This window comes from Muntiacus reevesi, chromosome 3 (genome assembly GCF_963930625.1).
Source record: "Muntiacus reevesi chromosome 3, mMunRee1.1, whole genome shotgun sequence".
Taxonomy (NCBI): Eukaryota; Metazoa; Chordata; class Mammalia; order Artiodactyla; family Cervidae; genus Muntiacus; species Muntiacus reevesi.
In genome coordinates this window covers 185,173,713-185,196,655 of record NC_089251.1, presented here as the reverse complement: position 1 = coordinate 185,196,655, position 22,943 = coordinate 185,173,713, and the positions used below count along the sequence as shown (strand labels likewise).

The 22,943-nt window shown below is 37.2% G+C and overlaps 1 protein-coding gene across 1 annotated transcript in view; it reads right to left on the bottom strand.

Moving 5' to 3' along the window:
- The window catches only part of AHI1 (Abelson helper integration site 1), a 212,338-nt gene that overhangs the window by 175,684 nt on the left and 13,711 nt on the right, over nucleotides 1-22,943 (bottom strand). The window contains exons 5-7 of the mRNA XM_065931304.1: nucleotides 17,520-18,076; nucleotides 9,267-9,448; nucleotides 1,056-1,269 (exon numbers count right to left, since the gene is read on the bottom strand). Coding sequence (XP_065787376.1) covers nucleotides 1,056-1,269; nucleotides 9,267-9,448; nucleotides 17,520-18,076 — 953 coding nt within the window. The remainder of the gene's footprint in view (nucleotides 1-1,055; nucleotides 1,270-9,266; nucleotides 9,449-17,519; nucleotides 18,077-22,943) is intronic.

Genomic DNA, 22,943 nt, shown 5'->3' with positions numbered 1-22,943 from the left:
CATACTCTCAGTTTCAAAGAATTATTTCATTATTTAAATATAACATGAGAGGTATGATTTATCCTTCCACATTAAAGCTAGAATAAAGTAACACCTTCAGAATACTAAATGAGTTTGTGTTAAGTTAGTATATTAGATTTAAATAACAAAATGTGAGCACAACAGGATTGTATGTACTTCAAGGTTTGTTATATTTTCTTTCTAGGCTCCAAGACAAATGAATAAGTGAATAACCTTTTTGATAATTTTCTTGTTTCCCATTTCTGCCATTTTTCCAGGCAAATAATATTTTTGAATTCTAGTACAGTCATTTATTACACTTTGTATTTGGGCTTTAAGCATGTATTAGCTACAAAATAAATACTAGGAAAAATTAAATTCAAGACATCTGCCTCACCTGAGGGACAGACAATACATTATAATCAAAAGAAAATATATATGAAAATATGAGGTTAGACAACTAAAGGATTTACAGTGTAACATGACACGACTTACAATGCAACCTAAATATCATAAATTAGTCATTAAGCTTTGGAGAAACTCTCTCAGCTCCCCTCCACTTAAAATTAATTACTCAATTAGCACAGTCACTTCATTTCTTCTATAAAACATATTGATCAATATCAGTAGTTGAAGAACACCTACAATTAGTATGAAAATTGAAAGTGAGAGTCACTCAGTCAGTCGTGTCTGACTCTTTGCAACCCCATGGACTATCCAATCCATGGAATTCTCCAGGTCAGAATACCAGAGTGGATAGTCTTTCCCTTTTCCAGGGGAATCTTCCCAACCCAGGGACTGAACCCAGGTCTCCCGCATTGTGAGCAGATTCTTTACCATCTCAGTCACGAGGGAAGCCCGAGAATACTGGTGTTGATAGTCTTTCCCTTCTCCAGTGGATCTTCCTGACCCAGGAATTGAACCTGGGTCTCCTGCACTGTAGGCGGATTCCTTACCAACTGAGCTATCAGGGAATGACTGTTAGTGGCAGAAAAAGGACTTCTACTGTAGACAGTTTCAATTTCAAGGATTGGCTGTACAATTTAAAAAATTACCTATCATCTTTCTTGACATATTGACCAGTATTCTCATCAACCACATGAATTTTTACCATTGGGTGAGAAATCATAAAATCTGACTTAAGTCGATCAGTTCGGTGAATGTAAACTCCCAGGACAAGGTCATCATCAAGCAAACATTTGGGATAAACTGGACTATCACGGCTTGTTATTTCATGAACACCATCACCATCAGTGTCTTCATTATCACCTGAAACCACATGCGTGGAAGAAAATCAATGTTATCAATGTGATAATTAATTGTTCCCGTAACAATATACTCAACAATAAACATTGGATTTACAGATAATCTAATGCTTATGATCCATGCTTATTTATCTCTGTTCACAAAGATACTTCAAGGAAAAACAAAGAAAAAGTCAAACAATAGCAGACTATGCTCTAAGAGTTAATGCTTCATGCATGACTAATGCATTAAAATAGGTGTGAGGTATCTTTCTTTGTTTTCCCTAACAAGGACCAACAACACAGAAAGAAAAAAAATGAGAGCCAAAGACAAAAAAGTAATTTTATCTAGCTATTTTCTAAGTGGAACATGTATCACTCAAATCGTTTATAACTACAATTTCTGTTTCTGAACAGAATGCAGCAGGAATGTTGCAGGTCAACGTTTCTGGTAAAAAACAACTTGAAAAAGCCAAATAAATTGCAAAAAACCTTATTTTTAAAGGCATCAGAAAAGTAGAGAAACAATGAACTAAATGGGCTAAAAGTCCAGAGAGGGAGAATCAACCAGGGGTAAGCTGATAGACTGGCGGCTGTTTCAGTGTCTGGGACATTTTCTGATCAGGACACGAGGAGAGGACAAAGGCAGAAGTTCATCACTGGGAGAAAGAGTAACCAGAAAAATTCAGTGGTTGTTGGGGGTTATTTAACTTATATGCAGAGTACATCATGAGAAACGCTGGGCTGGAAGAAGCACACGCTGGAATCAAGATTGCCGGGAGAAGTATCAATAACCTCAGATATGCAGATGACACCACTCTTATGGCAGAAAGTGAAGAGGAACTGAAAAGCCTCTTGATTAAAGTCAAAGAGGAGAGTGAAAAAGTTGGCTTAAAGCTCAACATTCAGAAAACTAAGATTATGGCATCTGGTCCCATCACCTCATGGGAAATAGATGGGGAGACAGTGGAAACAGTGTCAGATTTTATTTTTTGGGCTCCAAAATCACTGCAGATGGTGACTGCAGCCATGAAATTAAAAGACACTTACTCCTTGGAAGGAAAGTTATGACCAACCTAGATAGCATATTAAAAAGCAGAGACATTACTTTGCCAACAAAGGTCCGTCTGGTTAAGGCTATGGTTTTTCCAGTGGTCAGGCATGGATGTGAGAGTTGGACTGTGAAGAAAGCTGAGCACCGAAGAATTGATGCTTTTGAACTGTGGTGTTGGAGAAGACTCTTGAGAGTCCCTTGGACTACAAGGAGATCCAACCAGTCCATCCTAAAGAAGATCAGTCCTGAGTGTTCATTGGAAGGACTGATGCTGAAGCTGAAACTCCAATACTTAGCCACCTCATGTGAAGAGTTGACTCATTGGAAAAGACCCTGATGCTGGGAGGGATTGGGGGCAGGAGGAGAAGGGGATGACACAGGATGAGATGGCATCACCAACTCGATGGGCATGAGTTTGAGTAAACTCCGGGAGCTGGTGATGGACAGGGAGGCCTGGTGTGCTGCAATTCATGGAGCTGCAAAGAGTCGGACACGACTGAGCGACTGAACTGAACTGAACTGAACTGTTGGGGGTTAAGTGATAAAATTGGCCTCAAACACATGGCCAGTGGGACAGGCTAAAGAGGAGCGAAACCTCCCAGTCTTGTTTTAGCAAACAAGGACTCACCAGAGGCAAGGGCCTGAAACAAAGCAGGCAAGGAGGAAGCCCTGAAGGGCATGGTGATTTTATACCTACAGCCACTTTTCACCTGGGGTCACTTACCATTTTGGGCATATTTAGAGGTTGAGAATCCAGGCATGGCCCCTGACAGCAGATCCCTACTGGGAGACAGAGAAGCAGCAGAGATTCTGGTGTTCACATGGAGCTGGAGTGACAAAACGAGGAGACTTGAGAGGCCTCAACCACATGGCCAGTCTCTCCCTCAAGACATTTGCCAAAATTTGAAGTTGCATGGGGCAGAAGGCTAAAGGACTAAGCTGAAAATCTCTGAAAGGCAAAACTGACTCTCCCCAAGTTCTCAAGGACTAACAAGGCAAATATCTGCCAGACTCTCAATTTGAAACACCTGGAAGGCCACAGCCTAGGAACTGGGCAAATATGAGATAGGGTCTTACCAAGACTACAACACAGATCTGACCTAGCTTAGATTAGTTGAAAATAGTTGTCCATGCTGTCTATCTAAGAGTAGAAAGAGAAAACCCTCTCTAGTGGAAGATAAAATCATTCAGCAACTCTGGAATTCTACATACAATATCCCACATATAACAAAAAGTTACTAGACATAAAAGAGACAAGACTATATGACCAATATCCAATAGAAAACACAGAAGACCCACAGATGATGTGTACTGGAGTTAGCACACAAGGACTCTAAACAACTATGATTAATATGCTCAAGAAATAAAGGGAAAGAAGGACAAAATAATTTTTAAAAATGGAGACTTTCTATAGAGAATTGAAATTGATAAAAAAAAAAAAACAGGCATTATGGAACTGAAAAATATATCACCTGAAATTAGGAATTCAATGCATATATCTAAAAAAGCATATTGGATGGAAAGGAAGGCATGATTAGTGAACCAGAAGAAAAATCATTATAAATATCCAAACCAAAGCATAATAAAAAAAAAAAGAACATCAGAGAAAAATCATAAGAAACATGTGGACAAACTCAAAAGAGTTTGTGAAATTATAAATATCTAGAAAGACAGGAGAGGATGATGAAGAAGCCATATTCAAAGCAATAATGAGTAAGAATTTTCCACAAATGATAAATGATATCAATAAACTCTAAGCAGGGTGACTTCCAACAAAGCTATATTTAGGCACAGCATGATAAAATACTGAACCAAAGATAAACGGAAAATCTAAAGAGCAGGCAAAGGGGCAAAAAAAGACAATAGACCCTTCAAAGGCACAGAAATAAGATTACAGTTGGGATTAAAAAATGATGGAACCCAGAAGACAACTGTATTAATACGACTTCCTGCAACCTAAAATTATATATTAGCAAACAAGCTTCAAAAATGAAGGTAAAGGCATTTTAACGCAACAAAATCTGAGTGAATTAACTGGCCTGCACTTAAAGAAAGAATAAACTGAATTCTTAGTGCAGATAAAAAATGGAAAAAAAAAAGGAAAAAGTAAATTTGGGGATGAATATAAATTAACATCAACTGTACAAAATGGTAACTGTAAAATCTGTGAAGTTTAAAATACACGCAGGTCTAAGATACATGGTGAGAAACTAGAAGGCAGGAGAGAGATAGATGCAGAGAACCTACCTGACAAAATTCAAAAGGAGTCAAACTATTCTTCTGTTTTAGCAGTGTTGGAGAAGTATATTCTGTTAGAGAGTTAGTTTGTATTAGACCATAAGTCAAGAATAAACTTAACGCTCTCAGAGCATCAGCAAAAAAAAAAAAAAAAAAAGAAAGAAAGAAAAAGTAGAAGAATGTAAAATTAATAAGTTAATGGAGCAAATCTTTAAAAGTAACCTCAACAACTCAAAAGAAGCCAAGGAGAATAAGGAACATAAAACACTTAGATGGTATAGAAAAACTCACAGTGAGATGATAAACATAAGGGCACAGAAAGATCATAAACAAGAAGATAGCCAGGAGTGGGGCACAAGAACACTTCACATTTACTGGGGACCTGTCCCCAAGGAGCTCACTGCCTGAGGGCTGAGATCCCACTTGTGTCGGAGTAGGGGAAGAAAACCAGTGACGGCAAAAAAGAAAGGCATATGGACACAAAGTGGCTCAAAGAAAGGCTGTGCAAAGCGGCACCGGCAGGGAGCCTCGGGGGTGCGGGGGCAGAAGAAAGGAGTGCTGCGGGGCCACCTGGACCTGGAGCCCACGGACCAAGCACAGGCCTAAAGGCTGCCCTCCTCAACCAGGCTGGCACCACTCGGGGCACACTGTGGAAGACGACGGAGAAATGAGGAAAGGAAAAAGTGCTCCATGCAAACTCAGACCACAATGGAGAGTGAATCATTAAAAGGACACTGTATATTGATTACTATAGGCTGAATGCTTATGTCTCCCCAAAATTCACATGCTGAAATCCTAACCTTCCATGTGATAGTAATAAGAGGTTGGGCCTTCGGAAGATGATTAGATCATGAGGGTAGAGCCTTCATGAATGGGACCAGTACCCTTATAAAACAGAACCCAGAGAGCCCTCCTGCCCCTTCCACATTGAATTTGCAAGGACCCTGATCTTGGACTTCCCGGCCTCCAGAACCATGAGTTATAAATGTTTACAATTTAAGGCATCCAGTCATGGTATTTTGTTATAGCAGCTTGAATGGACCATGACAATGACAAAAGTGTCGATTGGATAGGAAGATAAAACAATCCTAAGCATGTATATACATTCAGTAACAAAGTTCCAAAATATGCAAAGAGAAAAATGACACAAACAAAAACAGAAATGAAGAAGAATACTAGAAACTTTAACACTCATCTCAATAGCTGATAGAATAAGCGGACCAAAAAAAAAAAAATCAGTAAGATGAGAATCAATAAACTTGATCTGACGTACATAAGACACCACCACACCCATCAGAACTCACATTCAAGTGCATGTGGCCTATTTACCAAACTCATCGTAAGGTGGTCATAAAGAAAGCCTCAATAAATCCAAGAGACTGAAATAATTCACAATATGTTCTCTGAAAACAATGGAAGATAAAACACAAAACAAAAAGATAACTAGAAAATCACCTGCTGCCTGAAACTAAACAAAACACTCCTAAATAATGAGTGATCAAGGGAGAAATTTAAATGGAAATTAGGAAATACTTTTATGGAATGATAAGAATATAGAACATATCAAAAATTTGTGGGATGCAGATAAAATAGTGCTTAGATGGTCATTTAATGTATTAGAAGCAAAGGATGACTTAAATCTTATAAAATCCTCCTTATAAAGTTAGAAATCAACAGCAAATCAAACCCAAAGAAAGTTATAAAAGGAAATAATATAGACAGAAGAAATCACTAAAATTATATACAAATCTATGATAGAATAAGAATAAAAGCTAAAGGTTGGTCCTTTAAAAATATTTATAAATTGAAAATCCTGAGACTGATAAAGAAATCGAAGGAAATCCAATTACCAGTATCAAGGCGTACCCTTTCAGATTCCATAGACATACAAAATTTGAAAATCCATATTAAATGGACAAATTCCTCAAAAAATACAGTCTATCAAAGCTGACAGAAGAAACAGAAAATATGAAGAATCTGATATTTATTAAAGAAACTAAATCTGATTTAAAATTATTCCCACAAAGAAAATCTTGGCCTAAGAACATTTATTAGCAAATTCTTCCAAACATTTAAGGAAGAAATATCACCAGTTTATACAAATACAGAGAACTGAAAAAGGAAATATTTCCCAATTCTTTTTAAGACCACCAAAACTTTGATGCTAATTCTGGGTATTTCAACAAAAGAGAAGTACAAATAAATCTCTCTCATGAACACAGGTACAAAAATTCTTAACAAAGTATCAGCAAATCAAATCCAGTAATACATTAGAAAAAAAAAAAGCTAATACATCACAACAAAGTAGGTGCCTCCCCCACCTCTGCCAGGAACACAAAGATAGCTTAATAATCAAATAACAATCACACTAATAGAAAAAAGGGTAAAAATTAATATGATTATATTAATAGATACAGAAAAAGCATTTGATAAAATTCAGTGTCTATGAATGGTTAAAAGAAAAAAAAAACTATTAGCCAATTAGGAATAATCCAATATGGGTATTTACAAAAAAGTCTATAGCAAAGTCACACTCAATGGTAAAATAATGGATGCTCTCCCCTAAGGCTGGCAGCTAGAGAAGAGTATTTGTTATTACCACTTCTATTTAACACTATAATCAAAATTCTAGGCAGTGTATCAAGGTAAAAATAAGGAATAAGACATAAGAATAAAAAAAGAAGCAATAAAACTATCATTATTAACAGCAATGTCTATTATAAAGCTATTGTATCTAAGACATGGTAGTGATGTTAGTGTAAACCATTTAAGAACGGAGATTAGTGAAACTGACCAACTTATACAGTCACGTTATTCATGATAAAAGTGACACTGAAATGCAGGGGCAAAGATGCTCACTTCAGTAAATGGTATTAGGTCAAGTACACATTCATATACGAGAAAATAATGGGTCTGGACCACTACCTATCCCCATACATAAAAATCAATTCCAGGTAAACTGCAAATCTAAAAGTGAAAACTGAAACAAAAATCTTTTAGAAAATAATATATAAACACCTTCAGGACTTGGGAAAGATTTCTTATATCACAGAAAGCACTTAAAATCAAAGGGAAAAACATGGAATACATTGGGCTATATAAAATCTTTAAATTTTGTTTTACAAAAGATATCAATACCAGTAGGAGAAAAAAAATAAAATCCAGAGAGAGAAGATATTTGTGATATACATATATATGGCAAATATGTTCTTATATATATATATGAGAAAACTGTTATCTAATCATATTAAACATTCTCACAATTTAATTAGAAAAAGGCAGACAATTCCATTTCTTAAAAAATTATACAAAAGACTTGAACAAATTTACCATGAAGGAATCCAAGTAGTCAATAAACATGAATAAGATGCTCAACTGCACTAGTTACCATGGAAATCAAACCAAAGTCAAAATGGAATAATCACTAAACACTTATAAGAATGACTAAAATTTTACAATACTGACAATATAAATGTTAGTGAAGATGTAGAGCAATGGAAACTCAAATACTGATAACCCAAGTGTGGAAAATAAGAAGTATCTGTTAAAGTGAAAAATATATATACTCTATGGCATAGCAACTCTACTCTAAGAATACGTCCAACAAAAACAAAAAATGTATACACATGCTCATTAAAAAATGTGACCAGAATGTTCATTATAGCTTTACTTATACTCGCTTAATACTAGCAATACCTCAAATGTTCAATAGAACAGATAATTAATTGTGATATATTCACACAATGGATATCTACATAGTACAAAAAGAGGACTGATGATGCATAAGCTCAAGTGCATGCAACAACAGTATAAAGCTCACACAAGATAATCTGGAGCAAAAAAAGCCACACACAAAGAGCATAGTATTTATAATTCTAAATATTTATCTTAAAATAGAAAATCAGGGAAAATTAACTTTGCGTTAGATGTCAAAATAGTATTTACTCCTGTAGGACAATGAACTAGAAGGGAATTTGTGGAGGGCTTCTGAGTGCTAACGATCTGGTTCTTGATTTGGATGATGACTTTATAGACATGTCCAGTTTGTGAAAATGAACTAAGTACCATACATACAATACAAACACTTTTATTTTTAAAAAATTAATTACTGGAACCACAAAACACCATAAACTGCATGAATAAGCACCATAAATTCTAAAATTGGCCATTTTTTAATCTCAATTTTTGGCCAATTAAATGGAAATTGAAAAGAAAAAAAAAGCGAAAATGTAAGAAGCAGAAAAAAGTCAAGAATAAGTAATGAAAAATAAGATAAAAGAAATGAGCAGAAAGGAATGTAGAAAGCAAGAGGTGAAACAAAAAGCGGGAAGGAAGAAGCTGAATTACGAGAAACTGTGAAGACAGCATGTTTGACAGACTTAATCTGAAATGTTTATTGGCTGTTGACCATTTACAGTTTTCAATGCTGTCTTAATTATTTAGGGGCAATAATATACAGAAGAAATCTGTGTCACAATAGCAACTACAACATTACTAACGATGACTCAAGTAAGACTAAGTCACACAGAGATCCACAGTTACAAATAAATGAATGCTATAATCTAGACAAATCTAAGCATAAGTATCAAATATTCTGTATCAGATTATGTTTTCAATTAACCATTTGGGACTAGATTTTCTTTAGTTTTAAGGACTAAAAGTCCCTGAATCAAGTTATTTCTACCAAGGCAAAATGTATTTGCATTTTTCATTTAACTTGGATCACAAACCTGTTTTAGCCTTCTTTTTCTTTTTTTTCAGTTTGGATTTTGTGTCATCTCGCATGCTGTCTTCTACATTTTGTTCCTTTGAGCTCATTTCACCATCTTGATGAGTATCCGAAGTAACTGCTCCAACTGGAGATTCTTTCTTTTGTTCACCTTCAACTGGGTCATCAGAGATGATTGATGTACTGCAAATATAATCCAAGTTCAAGCCACTGGAAATGTATCATTGTTATTATTACCCTGCAGCAAAGTTAACAGCAAATCGAGGCAAGGATAATCCTAAAATCAGTATTATTTTCTGCTGGGAGATGCATATATTTTTTTACACACTAAAATGGTTAGCTGTCAAACTAAGTATTATGTGTACTAATTTACCCTTGAGTCAAATTAAACTCATCTCTAAACTCCTGGGGAAAATGATATGATCAATGGATCTGTTTTTACTTAGGATTGATAAAATCATCCTCACTCTACTGCCAAGTAAATGAATAATGAACAAGTCTCTAGGTTATTTAAAAGCAAAAAAAAAAAAAGTGTTCTAATTTTGTTTGTTCTGTTTTCAAGAGGCTTCAGATATCCAACTTTTGATTTCTGGGTAAAAATTAATTGCTTGTGTTTTCCAGTGGCTTATGTGCCATTATGTTTTCAGAAGACTATCATTAAAAATAAAATGTGCATCACATAAACTATTAATACTAAATGGTAAAGGGTAGCAGCCTAGAAGCACACTGAGTTGTAAGGAGAAATCAGCCTATTAATGTTTGTGACTTACCAAGTAAAAAAGAAATCTGCATCTAATAATCAAAAACTGACTTCCAATATATTTAGTCATATTTCAAAAAGGGGGTGAGAAATATATGCAAGACAGAAAAAGAGACACAGATGTACAGACAGACTTTTGGACTCTGTGGGAGAAGGTGAGGGTGGGATGATCTGAGAGAACAGCATTGAAACATGTATATTATCAAGTGTGAAACAGATCGCCAGCCCAGGTTGGATGCATGAGACAAGTGCTCAGGGCTGGTGCACTGGGACGACCCAGAGGGATCGGGTAGAGAGGGAGGTGGGAGGGGGGATCGGGATGGGGAACACATGTAAATCCATGGCTGATTCATGTCAATGTATGGCAAAAACCACTACAATATTGTAAAGTAATTAGCCTCCAACTAATAAAAATAAATGGAAAAAAAAGTAAAGAAATATTTCAAAGCAGTCATTCTAGAAAGTCATGTTATTTTATCATATCATCAAACACTGTTATTTAAAGAGAACAGTTATCCTTTGCATGTCTTTGTCATGTAAAGCATGGTTTTGTTTAAAATTCATAAACTGATCTTACTAAGAGTGAGTATGACTTATAGTTCATAACAGATATGGTAACTCTGTGAAGAAATAAGATTTAAGGCATACTGCAGTAAGCAGTCTTTCAGGTGGCCTCCAGTGATCCATGCCTCCTAACACTCATGCTGCTGCTTAGTCACCAAAGCATGTCTGACTCTTGTGACCCCATGGACTGTAGCCCACCAGGCTCCCCTGTGCACGGGATGTCTCAGGCAAGAATACTGGAGTGGGTTGCCATTTCCTCCTCCAGAGGATCTTCCCAATCCAGGGGTCAAACCTGCATCTCCTGCGTTGGGAGATGGACTCTTCACCACTGAGCCACCTGGGAAGCCCCCTGATACTCATCTTTGTGTAATCCTTTCTCTTGATTGTGGACTGGACCAAGTGACTTACTTCTTATAGACAGACCATGATAAAAGTAAGTGGTACCACTGCTATGATTGGGTTCCCAAAAGACTGTGACTTTGGTCTCGCTTCTTCTCTTTCAGAGCCCTTGCTCAAGGGAAGCAAGTGGCCCTGCTGTGAGTAGCCCATGTGAAGAGGTTCACGTGGTAAGGACCTGATGTCTTTGGCCAAAAGCCAGTCAGGATCTGAAGCGTGCTAATGGCCACATGAGTGAGTTTAGCACTGGACCATCCAGATCTTCCAACTGGCATGTCACCTGGCAGATCCTCCCCTAGCCAAGCCTTGAGATGACCGCAGCCCAGGCTGACATCCTGACTGTAGCCCGTGAGAGGCCCTGAGTCAGACACCCCCCCACTAAGCCACTCAGATCCTGAGCCAGAGAAACTGGGAGACAATGTGTGTTTGCTGTTCTGAGCTGCTGAAGTCTGGGCAGCACTTTTAAAGCATGTGCCTGTTAGCAACTGTCTGCCCTCTTTGTTACAACTGGCTGTCTAGCTTTTAATAAGAGGGGAACTATTTTTAGATGAGGACATTAAAGGAAACTGACCCTGAATATCAGAGAATATCAGATTGTCTCCATCTCAAGTTGTTTGTCCAGATGTAGATCACAAAAAACAAACTTACAGTAGTTAAGACACTTTTACCTTCTTTACCCCAAGGAGAGACATAATAAATAAGAATCTACTCACAGAAGCTCACATTGTATATGTAACCATATACATATAAGCACTGTATATAAAAAAGACTAAAGGAATAACAAATTGCTAACAGTGATTATCTCTGGATGGTTGGATTACTTATGTTTTCCTTTTTGTGTCTGTATGTTCTATAGTGAATAAATGCTATTTGTAAAATAAGGGGAAAATGTTATTTTTATATATCTAAACAAGTATTTATAACTAAATAAAGGGTGTAATTATGCAAAATAGGATATGACTATTCTTGACAGAGTTGTCATAAGGGGAAAAGCACATATTCCTTGTAAAGCATTAAGAACCCAAGAAGGGGCCACATAAAGGTTAGCTGTTAGTATTCTACTTCCCATGTGTTCAAAAGAGGCTTTCCAGGTGGCGCAGTAATAAGGAATCCATCTTCCAATGTGATGCCAGAGATGCAGATTCAATTCCGGGGAAAGGAAGATCTGGAATAGGAAATGGCAACCCACTCCAGTATTCTTGCCTGGGAAATGCCATGGACAGAGGAGCCTGGCAGACTACAGTCTCAAAGACTCGGACATGACTGAGCAATTGAGCATGCAGAGTAGACATGTCCCAAAGGAGGACTAAACATCTTCTTTCCGAAACTCTAACAAGGAAGAACCTTTTGCATTCTATTACAAGCTAATCACAAAAGGATGTTGCCTGTGAGCCTAAATTATACATAATGGCCCGACTGGGAATCCTGCTTCTAAAGCAATGAGCATTAAGCTTTGTTTAGCTCATGGAAACATCTTGACCAGGTCCATTTGTGAGTGACTGCAGGGAGGAAGAAATTAACACACCCCGGCTGGAGGCTGATGGGAACCAGGAAGTGTTTGATTTTACTCCCCCCCCCCCCCCAACACTTTAGTATAAAAGGAGCCTGAATTCTAATTCAGGCAAGATGGTTCTTTGGGGGGTATGAGTCAACTGTTTTCTCAGTTTGCTGGTTTTCCAAATAAAGCAATTATTCCTTGCCCCCAACAACTTGTCTACAATTACCAGCCTGTTGCGCAGTGAGCAGTACGAGCTTGAGCTGGGTAACAAATTTTGGTGAAGCCAGCCAGGAGCCTTGTAGCTCCCGAGACCACCTGTCCTGAGGCTCTGACCTCCAAAATTCCCTTAGGTGGCCCTGGCTGCCCCAATACCTGGCAATCGGAGCAAAGAACCAACATTTGGGAGCTGATGGGCTCCATATGGTAGGGTAAGTCACTCCAGTGTGGACAGCCAGGAACCTCATTCCCTCCCCACCTTTGGGCTTTTTTTTTTTTCTCAGGAATAAGCCAGTTTATTTTGTGGGGTATTCCACTGGGGAGAGGAAAGAATTGTAGGACTTTTACCTGATTTGTGAATTGGTTTGTGGGTTTCTTTAGATGCTAGCATTTGTTTGTGTTTTGCTTGTCTTGGAAAAGAAGGAATGTTTCATCTATCCCTAAAGAAAGTCCTCTGAAGTGCATTTTGGGAACAGGATCCCATTACAGCTCTGAACCCATGGGTGAAAGGAAAATGATATCTTATTGTAACAACGTGTGGCCATAGTACCTCTTAAAGATCTTCATCTTGAGACCCTGTGCACCACATACTGCTATTCTTGCTATGTTAATTATGTCATTTTTGGTCATTTATTATGTTACTAGCACATGTCAGACCCCCAAGACCAAATGTGAGGGTTTACTGAGGATTTTCTGTTTGTTCTTTGGGTTTTGTGTTTCATCTTGTGTGCTTTTGCTCCTCCATTTATAGCCAAATCGGTTTTGTGATACTTAAAACTTTTACTGATACGAAATGGGGAAAATAAACAAGGGAAAAAAAAATCTGTTTCTGTCCAAGAGTGGGATATTCCAAGGAAAAAGGAGTTGTACTTGGCTCCTAAAGTCAACAAAAACTACACAGAGAAACAGAAGCATCTTTTCCATAAATATTAGTAAAATGGTTTCACCATGTAGACAGGTGACCTTGATTGGTTCTGTCTGCCAGAAACCCAATTTGAGTCTACCCTCTTTTACAACTGGGTCTTACACTGTTGTATCAGATTCACGGCTAAAATTCTGGAACGGGAACTATGAGGCCCCCGTGTTTGTGTGTTTGCACATGTGTTACAGATGTGTGGCACTGCCAAAATTAATGTGTAAAGGGGCACTGTTTAATTGGCTTAATGGAAATTAAGTGCTTACACAAATACTCAAATACAATGAACTGGCCAGAATGAGTTTCAGGTTCACATGATCTAGGAAATACTTGGTATGGAAATAATATCTGGTATGAAAAGTTAGCTTAAACTTGTTTTTATACAGACATGTCTTTAGAGGCATGAACATTAAGTGCAATATTTTCGTTGTACCTGTAGGTTCACTAGAAATCAAAAATACCTTTTTCCTGTTACAAAGTTTATCAGAAAGTAAAATAATGGGACAAAGCTTTAAGTAAATATAAGTAAATGAAGTAAAGAGGTCTGGAGTAAACTCTATGGGAATAATGTTCTGGAAATGTCTATCTAGAATAGTCTCTCCAGATTTTCATAACTTGAAACTAAACCAAGTTCTAAGGTAAGACTGAACTTAATTAAGAAATCTTAAAGGTAAAGTGGTAAAAACCTGAATTTCATTCTCTAAGAGGATAAAAAGTTTTATTAAAATATTGAACTACTTTTGGTAATTGTGAGTTTCTTTAAATGATCTGTATTTGCCATTGAGATCTTTAATCATCACTGGTGAACCTTTGATATTTTTAAACAAACTTCCAAAAAGATCAAGTTTTAAGTGGAGTTCATCTTACCTCTGGCTAACTTTGGAGTTTTTCAGAGGGTCTCTGGAACATCTCAAATTATTTCTCTCCATCTCAGAGAGGATTATAGAACTAATTGGGCTTATCTGGCATGTTCAATTGCATGGGAAGCATTATTGAATAAATAACACTTAACACTTCTTAGACTGTATCACATGGGTGAATGTTATTAGTATTCATATTCTATAAATTATACAAAGCTCCTAACGTTCTGGTATATCCTGGTAAATGATATTACTCATAATTTCAGTGTTGTCTTAAACTATCTGTCATAGCATTAATCAGGTTTCTATTCAAATGCATGTTGTAATCCCAGTTGGTTGATGCTAAAGCAAAAAGGTATCCTTTTAATGATAAATTGCTATTTCATAGAGCATTTTGAATGACTCTACAGGTATTTTGTGAAAAATTAGGGAAGAATGATAATCCTTTATGTGCAAGCATCTGTACTATTATCAGAACAGAAGAAAAAAGGAAGGGAATGAAAGTGAGGATATGTTGCTTCAAACCTTAATTCCTCAAACCTTAACTGACCCAGCCAATCTGGCCACTATGCCAACACATCCACCCTTTCCACCATCTCCCATTCCTACCCAGTCCCAACTTCTGACACTGGGGCTCAGGACTTCCCCTCCTTACAGGGATCAGTTAGAAAATCCTATGTTAGTTTCTGGTGGAAAGGGACTTTGTTCTGATATTGTCATTTAAGACCAGACAGGGCACCCGACTGGGCCAGAAGCTACTATGGGAACAGGGTAATTTCCCTTATGCCGTTATGTAGTAGGGAGCTTAAATACAAACAAACAGCTGGCTGGGTTTCTCAGACTTGTTTAATTGGAAAGATCCCAACCCTCCTAAGACAGCAACCCTTCTCATGGGGAGGATCCTCTATACATGAAGTACACTTGAGCACCCACAGCTGAACCGACTTAGGATCCCAGTGGGGGAGGCCCTTAGCAGAGCATGACTTGTTCGTGCATCTTGGCAGGGCTTTGAAAAGGGAAACCAAAGCAAAAGGGTTTGAACAATATTCAGGAAATTCAGCAAAACAAATGAAGACCTCTCTGAACTTTTGGAAAGAATTTATCAGACCTACAGACATCATACTAATGCAGATTCTGAGACTCCTGAAAATATCAGAATGGCAAATCTGACGTTTTGGGGCAAAGTGCCTCAGATATCAGGAGAAAGTTTTAAAAATTAGATGGAACATTTGGAATGAACATTTTGCACTGGATTCCCAGAAGGCGAGTAACTGGATGAGAGGTAAGTCCCCACTGGGGAAGGAATGATGTGCTTACTGTAGTGAGGAGGAAGAACTTTGGAAAACAGACACTGCTCTAGGCTGAAACAGAAGAACAACAAACGATGAGAGCCTCTTATGTGGCAGAGAGGGATACTCTGAATGAAGAGGCCCAAGGGTTCCCTTGGACTTGAGGCATTGAATTCCCCACAGGAACTCCAGGTAAAATTGACAGTGGGGAATAAGTTGATTAATTTTCTGATAGACCTCACTCTGGTGAAGTTTTTCACCAGAAAAGTTTGACAGAGTCCCATCAGAATGCTGGAAGTCTACAGTTCATGAAAAGCCCAGAAAAGGACACAAAGCTCTTTCTCCCAAGATCTTAAAAAAAAATCCCAGACTCCTGTCATCCCTCCCCAGATGGAGACTCAACACAGAGGAACCTGCCCCCGCCCCCCGCACTGAAAAAGAGACGTCACTTAAATACCCCAATTGCAAGAAATCTCAGATAACCTGATAGTGTTGCTGTGGACACTTTTCAGGGTGGGTGGAAGCGTATTCCACGAACAGAGACTCTCTGAAAGCGCTCCTTCGGGAAATCATCCTGATTTAGATAAGCATTAAAACTATTCATCCTGGAGACCACAATCAATAGGAAAAACCACAAACGTCGCTAAAATACCAATGTCGAGAGACAGTTAACTTAGCATAAGGCCTTGCCAGTTGCCCTGGTACGGATCAATGGCTCCCAGAAGCAGGCTTAAATGAAGCACCTTTAAAATACTGTATGGTAGGCCATCCAGGTGTCTGCCCAGGTAGGGGCAGATATCTATGAGTGCTAAAAGACCTAGTATTTGCCAATTATACTAAAACTTCTGTATTACACTATTCATGGGTTTGCCTCCAACGGGTCTGCCTATCCAACAGAAGTAGATGGTAATTCCATTACAGCTGGGGAAGGGGCAACCAATTTGTTCAGTTTTGTCCAAATAAACAGCATAGGAATTTGATATATGTATTGGGAACTAGAACCAAAACCACAAGTTATTATGAATTAGACAACAAAGTGGTGAGAGGTTTCATTGGGTTCAAATAGGACTGACTAAAGATTTCAAAAAGGACTGACTGAAGAGTCTAAGGAAATTTGTCACTTCCATTCAGAATGGTCTTTGTCCCTTATCCCACAGGATTGTGGTATGGACACCGACGGGGGGGATTGTAACAGGAAGAACCTTCTGTATTCTATTACAAGTTAATCACTAAAAGGATGGTGCCTGTGTGCTTGAATTATACATAATGGCCCATCCCTGGAAACGCTGCTCCCCAAGTAATGAGAATTAAGCTAAAATACCTTTGTATAGCTCACAGGAAACTTACCTGTAAGTCCTCACAGGAACTTACCTGTAAATCCTTACCAGGTCCACCTATGAATGACTGCAGGGAGAAAGAAATTAACAGATCCTCTCTGGAGGCTTATGGGAACCAGAAAGTGTTTGACTTGACTCCCTCTCCTTTTAGTATTTAGTATTCCCTCCTCCTCAAAAGGAGCTTGAATTCTATCTCAGGCAAGATGGTTATGTGGGGCATGAAGCAGCTTCTGAATTTGTTGGCTTTCTGAATAAAGTTGCCATTCACTGCCCCAACAACTGGTCTCTCTCAATTATTTGCCTCTTGTGAGGCACGCACTATGAGCTTGGACTTGGTAACAAAACTCCAGGTATCACTCAAGAGCTGAAAATGGTGTTTTTTTAAAGAGGACATTGTGTATTTATGAATGTAACATACCTTGTTTCAGATTTAGACAAGATGGGAACTTTCTTTTTTTTCTTTTTTCTTTTTTCACCGCTCAATTTGTCATCATGCAATGAAGAATCTAAGGGAAAGTAAGACAACTGCTCCTTGAGTTTCCTTCGGATTTTCTTCTTAATCTCCTTTGCCATTTCTTCAGCTACTTGGAGCTGGTACACTTGCATCAGTTGTTCCTCATCTAAACTATTCTTTCCTCCTTCCTCCTTGGCCTTTTCGCTTTTGTCATGAGTGACGCCAGGCTGTGGCTTAGTCTGTGTCTTCTGAGGTGTCGCATCTCCCTGCTCAGGAGCTTCTGGCTCCATCTCTTGTGCAGTCACCTGAAGCACTGCTTTTGTAACCTTCTTACTTGCCTTTTCTTGCTTGTCGTCCCCCACACTAACATCGTTTTCTGGATCTTCAGTTGCTGACTGCGGATCCCTTGGTTTGTTTTTAGTCACTCGCATGTGCTTCTCTGGGTTTTTAGTATTAACAGCAGTTATATCATCACTTTTAGTTTCCCTGGTTTTCTGAAGATTGCTTGTAACAGCATCAAGCTAGAAGACGACACGATAACAGAGAGTCAGTTAAGCAGAGTTTAGTTCTGTAAAGAGAAAATCATGTTGCCTGTTTCACAATATGCAACACTGGGAAGAACACTTCACTTTTTACTCCAGGCCTGGGACACATTCTAGGGCCTGCGGTGGGCGTTTTCCTGCTTGTTCTCTCAGTCTTAGACCAGCAATCTTGAGAATAAATTCAGATCGAATGAGTTAACTAACATGGGGAACATGTTAATGACTTTTTTAAAGTGAATTAACTGCTCAAATCTCAAATGCTACTTTCCTCTGGAAAAACGATCCATACTCTAACTTAATTAAGAGATATCAGTGGAATTGCTAGAAGAGCTATGATTAAAGTATTCCATGTACTCTAATAGAAAATCCACACAGGTCATTTATCTTGCTTCATAATTAAATTCAAAAACCAAAGGTTTATAGCTCTAGGATTACTCTGCAATTAGTCCAAACATATCACTGTAAAGGCTGCTAAGTCTTAAATATTATTAAGTTAAATCAAATGGCAGACTAAGCACATACTTGTATTAATAACTTTCTCCATTCAAAATTATTTAAAATAAGAAATAAACAGAAAATAATGCTAGAAATCAAAAAGGAATGTTACTAGTAATAAAATAAATATTTTGAGAAATTCCCCAAGGATGAAAAACAGGCAGGATTAGATCCATTAAGAAATCCGTTAAGAAACTACCAGAGAAAATCACAGCCTGTAGGAAACGACTTCTCCAGAGAAAAGGCTGGTTCTGGGGAAGCCATAAGCTCAGGCAAGGAATACGAAAAGAAGGGATAAGCCTGAGGATGACCAACTGAGGAGTCGGGAGGGCAGCTCTGTTCCCCTCCTTCCAGTTGCGTTACACGGTGACTTTCACCCAGAGACCAAAACAGCGGAACATGTAGATACGGCTTCCTGTCTCAGGCAGGTACAACCCTCACCAATAGCGGAAGCAGACTGTTGAAAACCACCAACAGGCAGGAGAAAAATTCTCAAATACAAAGATGACTAACAACTGAAAACTAACACTGAGGGACAGTAGCAGAATCGGAGGAGTTCACCAAATCCAATAAAAGAGAAAAATTAACAGAGAAGAACAACAAACAGCATAAACAAAATAAGTTAAAATAAGTAGAATTAATATTAAGAAATTCAAAAAGATATGAGATGAAAAACAACTGCAGATGTTAGAACTAAAATTTTGAGTGACATAAATAAAAGCTGAAGAGATGCATTCAAAAACAGAATGGGTAGAACCATAGTGATAAAAGATTGAAGTCAAAGAATTCTCCCAGAAATAACTGAAGTTCAATTATTGAAAACCCGCATGTTTCAAAGTAGTTAGAAGGTCTAATATATGTGAAAAGATGGAAAAATGTATCCCACCACATAGCCAATATTTTACCATCTTTAAGGCTCTTCTGCTCACCTAAATTGTATTTCCAAATTTTACCTATTCCTTAAGGATAAACTCTGAAGCCATATCCTCCAAAAATCTTTCCTAATCAAATCTAATAAAAATATCTTCTTAAAGGTTTATTTTCACATGCGCTGTTTCTAGAAGCAACATATCCATAAAACAGTAAGAAAACAGAAAATTTTAAAATAGAAAAAAATTCAGAAATTAGTTAAAAAAGAAGACCCAAAGTTCAATCCTGGATTGCCTCACACAAGGAACATCAATGATAATCTGTTCAGAAACTTACTTTTGTCTTCTTTCTCTGCAGACAGTCATACTTAATAACCTTGAATTTCCATTACATCAATACAGAGCAAATGCTAACTTTTCTGTTTTCTCAGTACCAGAAACGTAGTGGCAATCAATGTAAACTGTGAGCACACTAATAAAGGGGAAAAGATAACCAAAAATTAGAAACAGAAGAAAGAATTATAGTCTAGAAGAAAGGATTTTGAAAACGAAACCCTGGGGAAGCTCATCAGATGAAGCTCATAAGATGTTTATTTACTCTCTTCCACTTATCTGTCAACCTTTGTACTAATAACATCATTTTAAATACAATCCTTAGAGTATCTTTGGTAGCATTCCACAATTCTATTGAGATGACAGTTTCATTACTTTTTAAATTCCTGTTTTTGTGGTTTGTATTTCCTTTTTCTTGCTAATCGCTTCACGAGATAGATTTTACATTACCAAGTAATTTATAAATTTAAAATTTTTGTTGTTCCAGTTTTGTCATACTATAATTTAAAAAGTCTACTTCATGGAATTTCACATTTCATGGACTATCACTGAATTTTGAAATCTCTCAAATACATTTGTTCATGTTCTATTTATCTTTAACCATCCATTTATCTTTACCATCTCTGCATCATTTTTTTGCTTTAGTTTGTTTTTAAAAATCAGGATTATTGAGACATAACAAATTATATGAATTACAAAAATAATCACTGGCTCTAAGTGTATACTTAAATGAATTTTGACAAACATATACAGCCATGACACCACAGGATAGCACGACTATCAAGATATTAAACATTTCTAGTACCCTACACGTTCCTTTACAAAATCAGTCCCTACCCTCCAGGTCCGGGCCCCACTCAACCACTGATCTGTTTCCTTTCACTACAGTTTGTCTTGTCTAGAATCTCATATAGATGGAATCATATAGAAGATAGTTTTTTGTTTCTGGCATCCTTCACTCAGCATAAAGCTTTGAGATTCATTCATGTAGTTGCATTTATAATAACATTCCACTTACTGCTGAGCAGTATTTTCATTTTATGAAAAGATATTACATTTTATTTCTCCATATACCAATTAATGGACATTTGAGTTATTTCTAGCTTTGCATGTTATGTTTTCATTTCTCTTGAGTAAATATCCACAAGTGCAACTGCTATATTATATGCTAAGTATACGCTTAAGTTCTTAAATAACTGCCAAACAGCTTCCTAAAATGGCTGTGCCAGTTCTCACTCTCAAATGAGTTCCAATTATTTAACACACTTGTCAGCACTTAGCATTGTCAATTTTCATCCTTTTGCATTCTAATAGGTATGTAATGGTATCTTCGTACTGTTTTCAAACTAATTATTAAAGGCATCACTAAGCAGGCTTCCCCCGTGGCTCTGCTGTAAAGAATCCACCTGCAATGTAGGAGACACAGGAGATGCGGGTTTGATACCTGGGTCACAGGGAGTATCCCTGGGTCCGGAAGATCCCCCAGAGGAGGAAGTGGCAATCCATTCCAGCATTCTTACCAGGAGAATCCCATGGACAGAGGAGCCTGGTGGGCTACCGTCCGTGGGGTCGCAGAGTTGGACGCGACTGAGCGGCCGAGCACACACTCCGTGCTGGGCAGATCTTTACTGAGCACATCGCTACACGTGCTTGTTTCCTATCTGTATCTCTTTGGTTACTTGACCTCAACCCTTTTGCCCATTTTCACAAGGTTGTTTCACATCATTGAGTTTTGAGAGTTGCTAAGGTTTTCTAAATACATTTTATCGATGTGTTGCAAATATTTCCTCTCAACTTATGATTTTATCTTTTCATTTTCTCAGCAATGTTTGAATTTTCACAAAGCCCAATTTAACCCCCTTTTCGTTTATGGTTCATACTTTTGTATCCTGAGAAATCTATTCATAACTCAAGGTCAGCAAGCTTATCTTGCTTATTCTACAAGTTATATATGTAGAATTTAGCTCTTACTTTTTTTAAGTCATTGATCCATTTCTACTGAATTTCTGAATATCATATGATCATAGTTTACAATACTGTATATCGGATTGTTTCAGCAAAATTTGTTGAAAAAGATTATCCTTTTCCCCTCTGAGGTATCTTGGTAATTCTGGCAACGATCAATTGACCACATACACCGGGGGCTATTTCTAGCCTCTGCTGATTTATGACTTATATGTCCACCTTTATGACAATACCAGGTTGTTCTGGTTACTACACCTTTACAATGAGTTTTGAATCAGATGATAAAATTCCTTCAACTTTGTTCTTCCTTTTCAAAATTGTTTTGGCTGTTCTAAGTTTGTCATTTATATTTCCAAATAAATTTGAAAATCAGATTTTTAATTCTTAACGTCTATTGGCATTTTGATTAGGATTCAATTAAATCAACAGATCAAATTTTCAGAGAACGGATAATAATAATCTCTCAATAATTACCTGACAATACTTTCAATCCATGAACATGGATCTCTCTATTTGGTTTTGATTTTTAGCAGATTAGGGATTTTCAGTATCCAGGTTTGCATATATTTTGATAAATGTAACCTAGATTACTATATATTTGGTTACTATTACAAATGATATTTTAAATTTTAAATTATTCACTACTGGTACAAAAATACAATTGGTTTTTATATTTAGACCTTATATCCTGCTAATTCATTAAATAGTTCTAATAGCATTTTTTTAGATTCTGTCATCTGCAAATGAGATTCTTTTATTTCTTTTGCATTTTTTATACTTTTTAAAAAAAACTGCATTATTGCATTGGTTGCCTATAGTTAGGAATATCTATGGTGATGTGCTCAAGCTTAGAGCAAAAGCTTTCAGTTTTTTTAATTTTAAGTACTATCTTAACTGTAAGTTATTATAGATTCCCTCTATCAAGTTGAAGAAGTTCCCTTCTCTTTTTGTTTTAGTTATCAGAATGGGTGACAAATTTTGTAAAATCTTTTACTGCATTTATTGAGATGATCATATGTTTTTGTTTAATTTTATGGTGAATTACAGTGATTTTCTTTCAACACTGTGATATATTGCTGAGATAAATTACATAATGTATATAATTATTTTTATATAACATAAGACTGATTCCCTAAATTTTGTGGAAGATATCTGCTCTGTGTTCAAAAGGGATACTGGTGTAA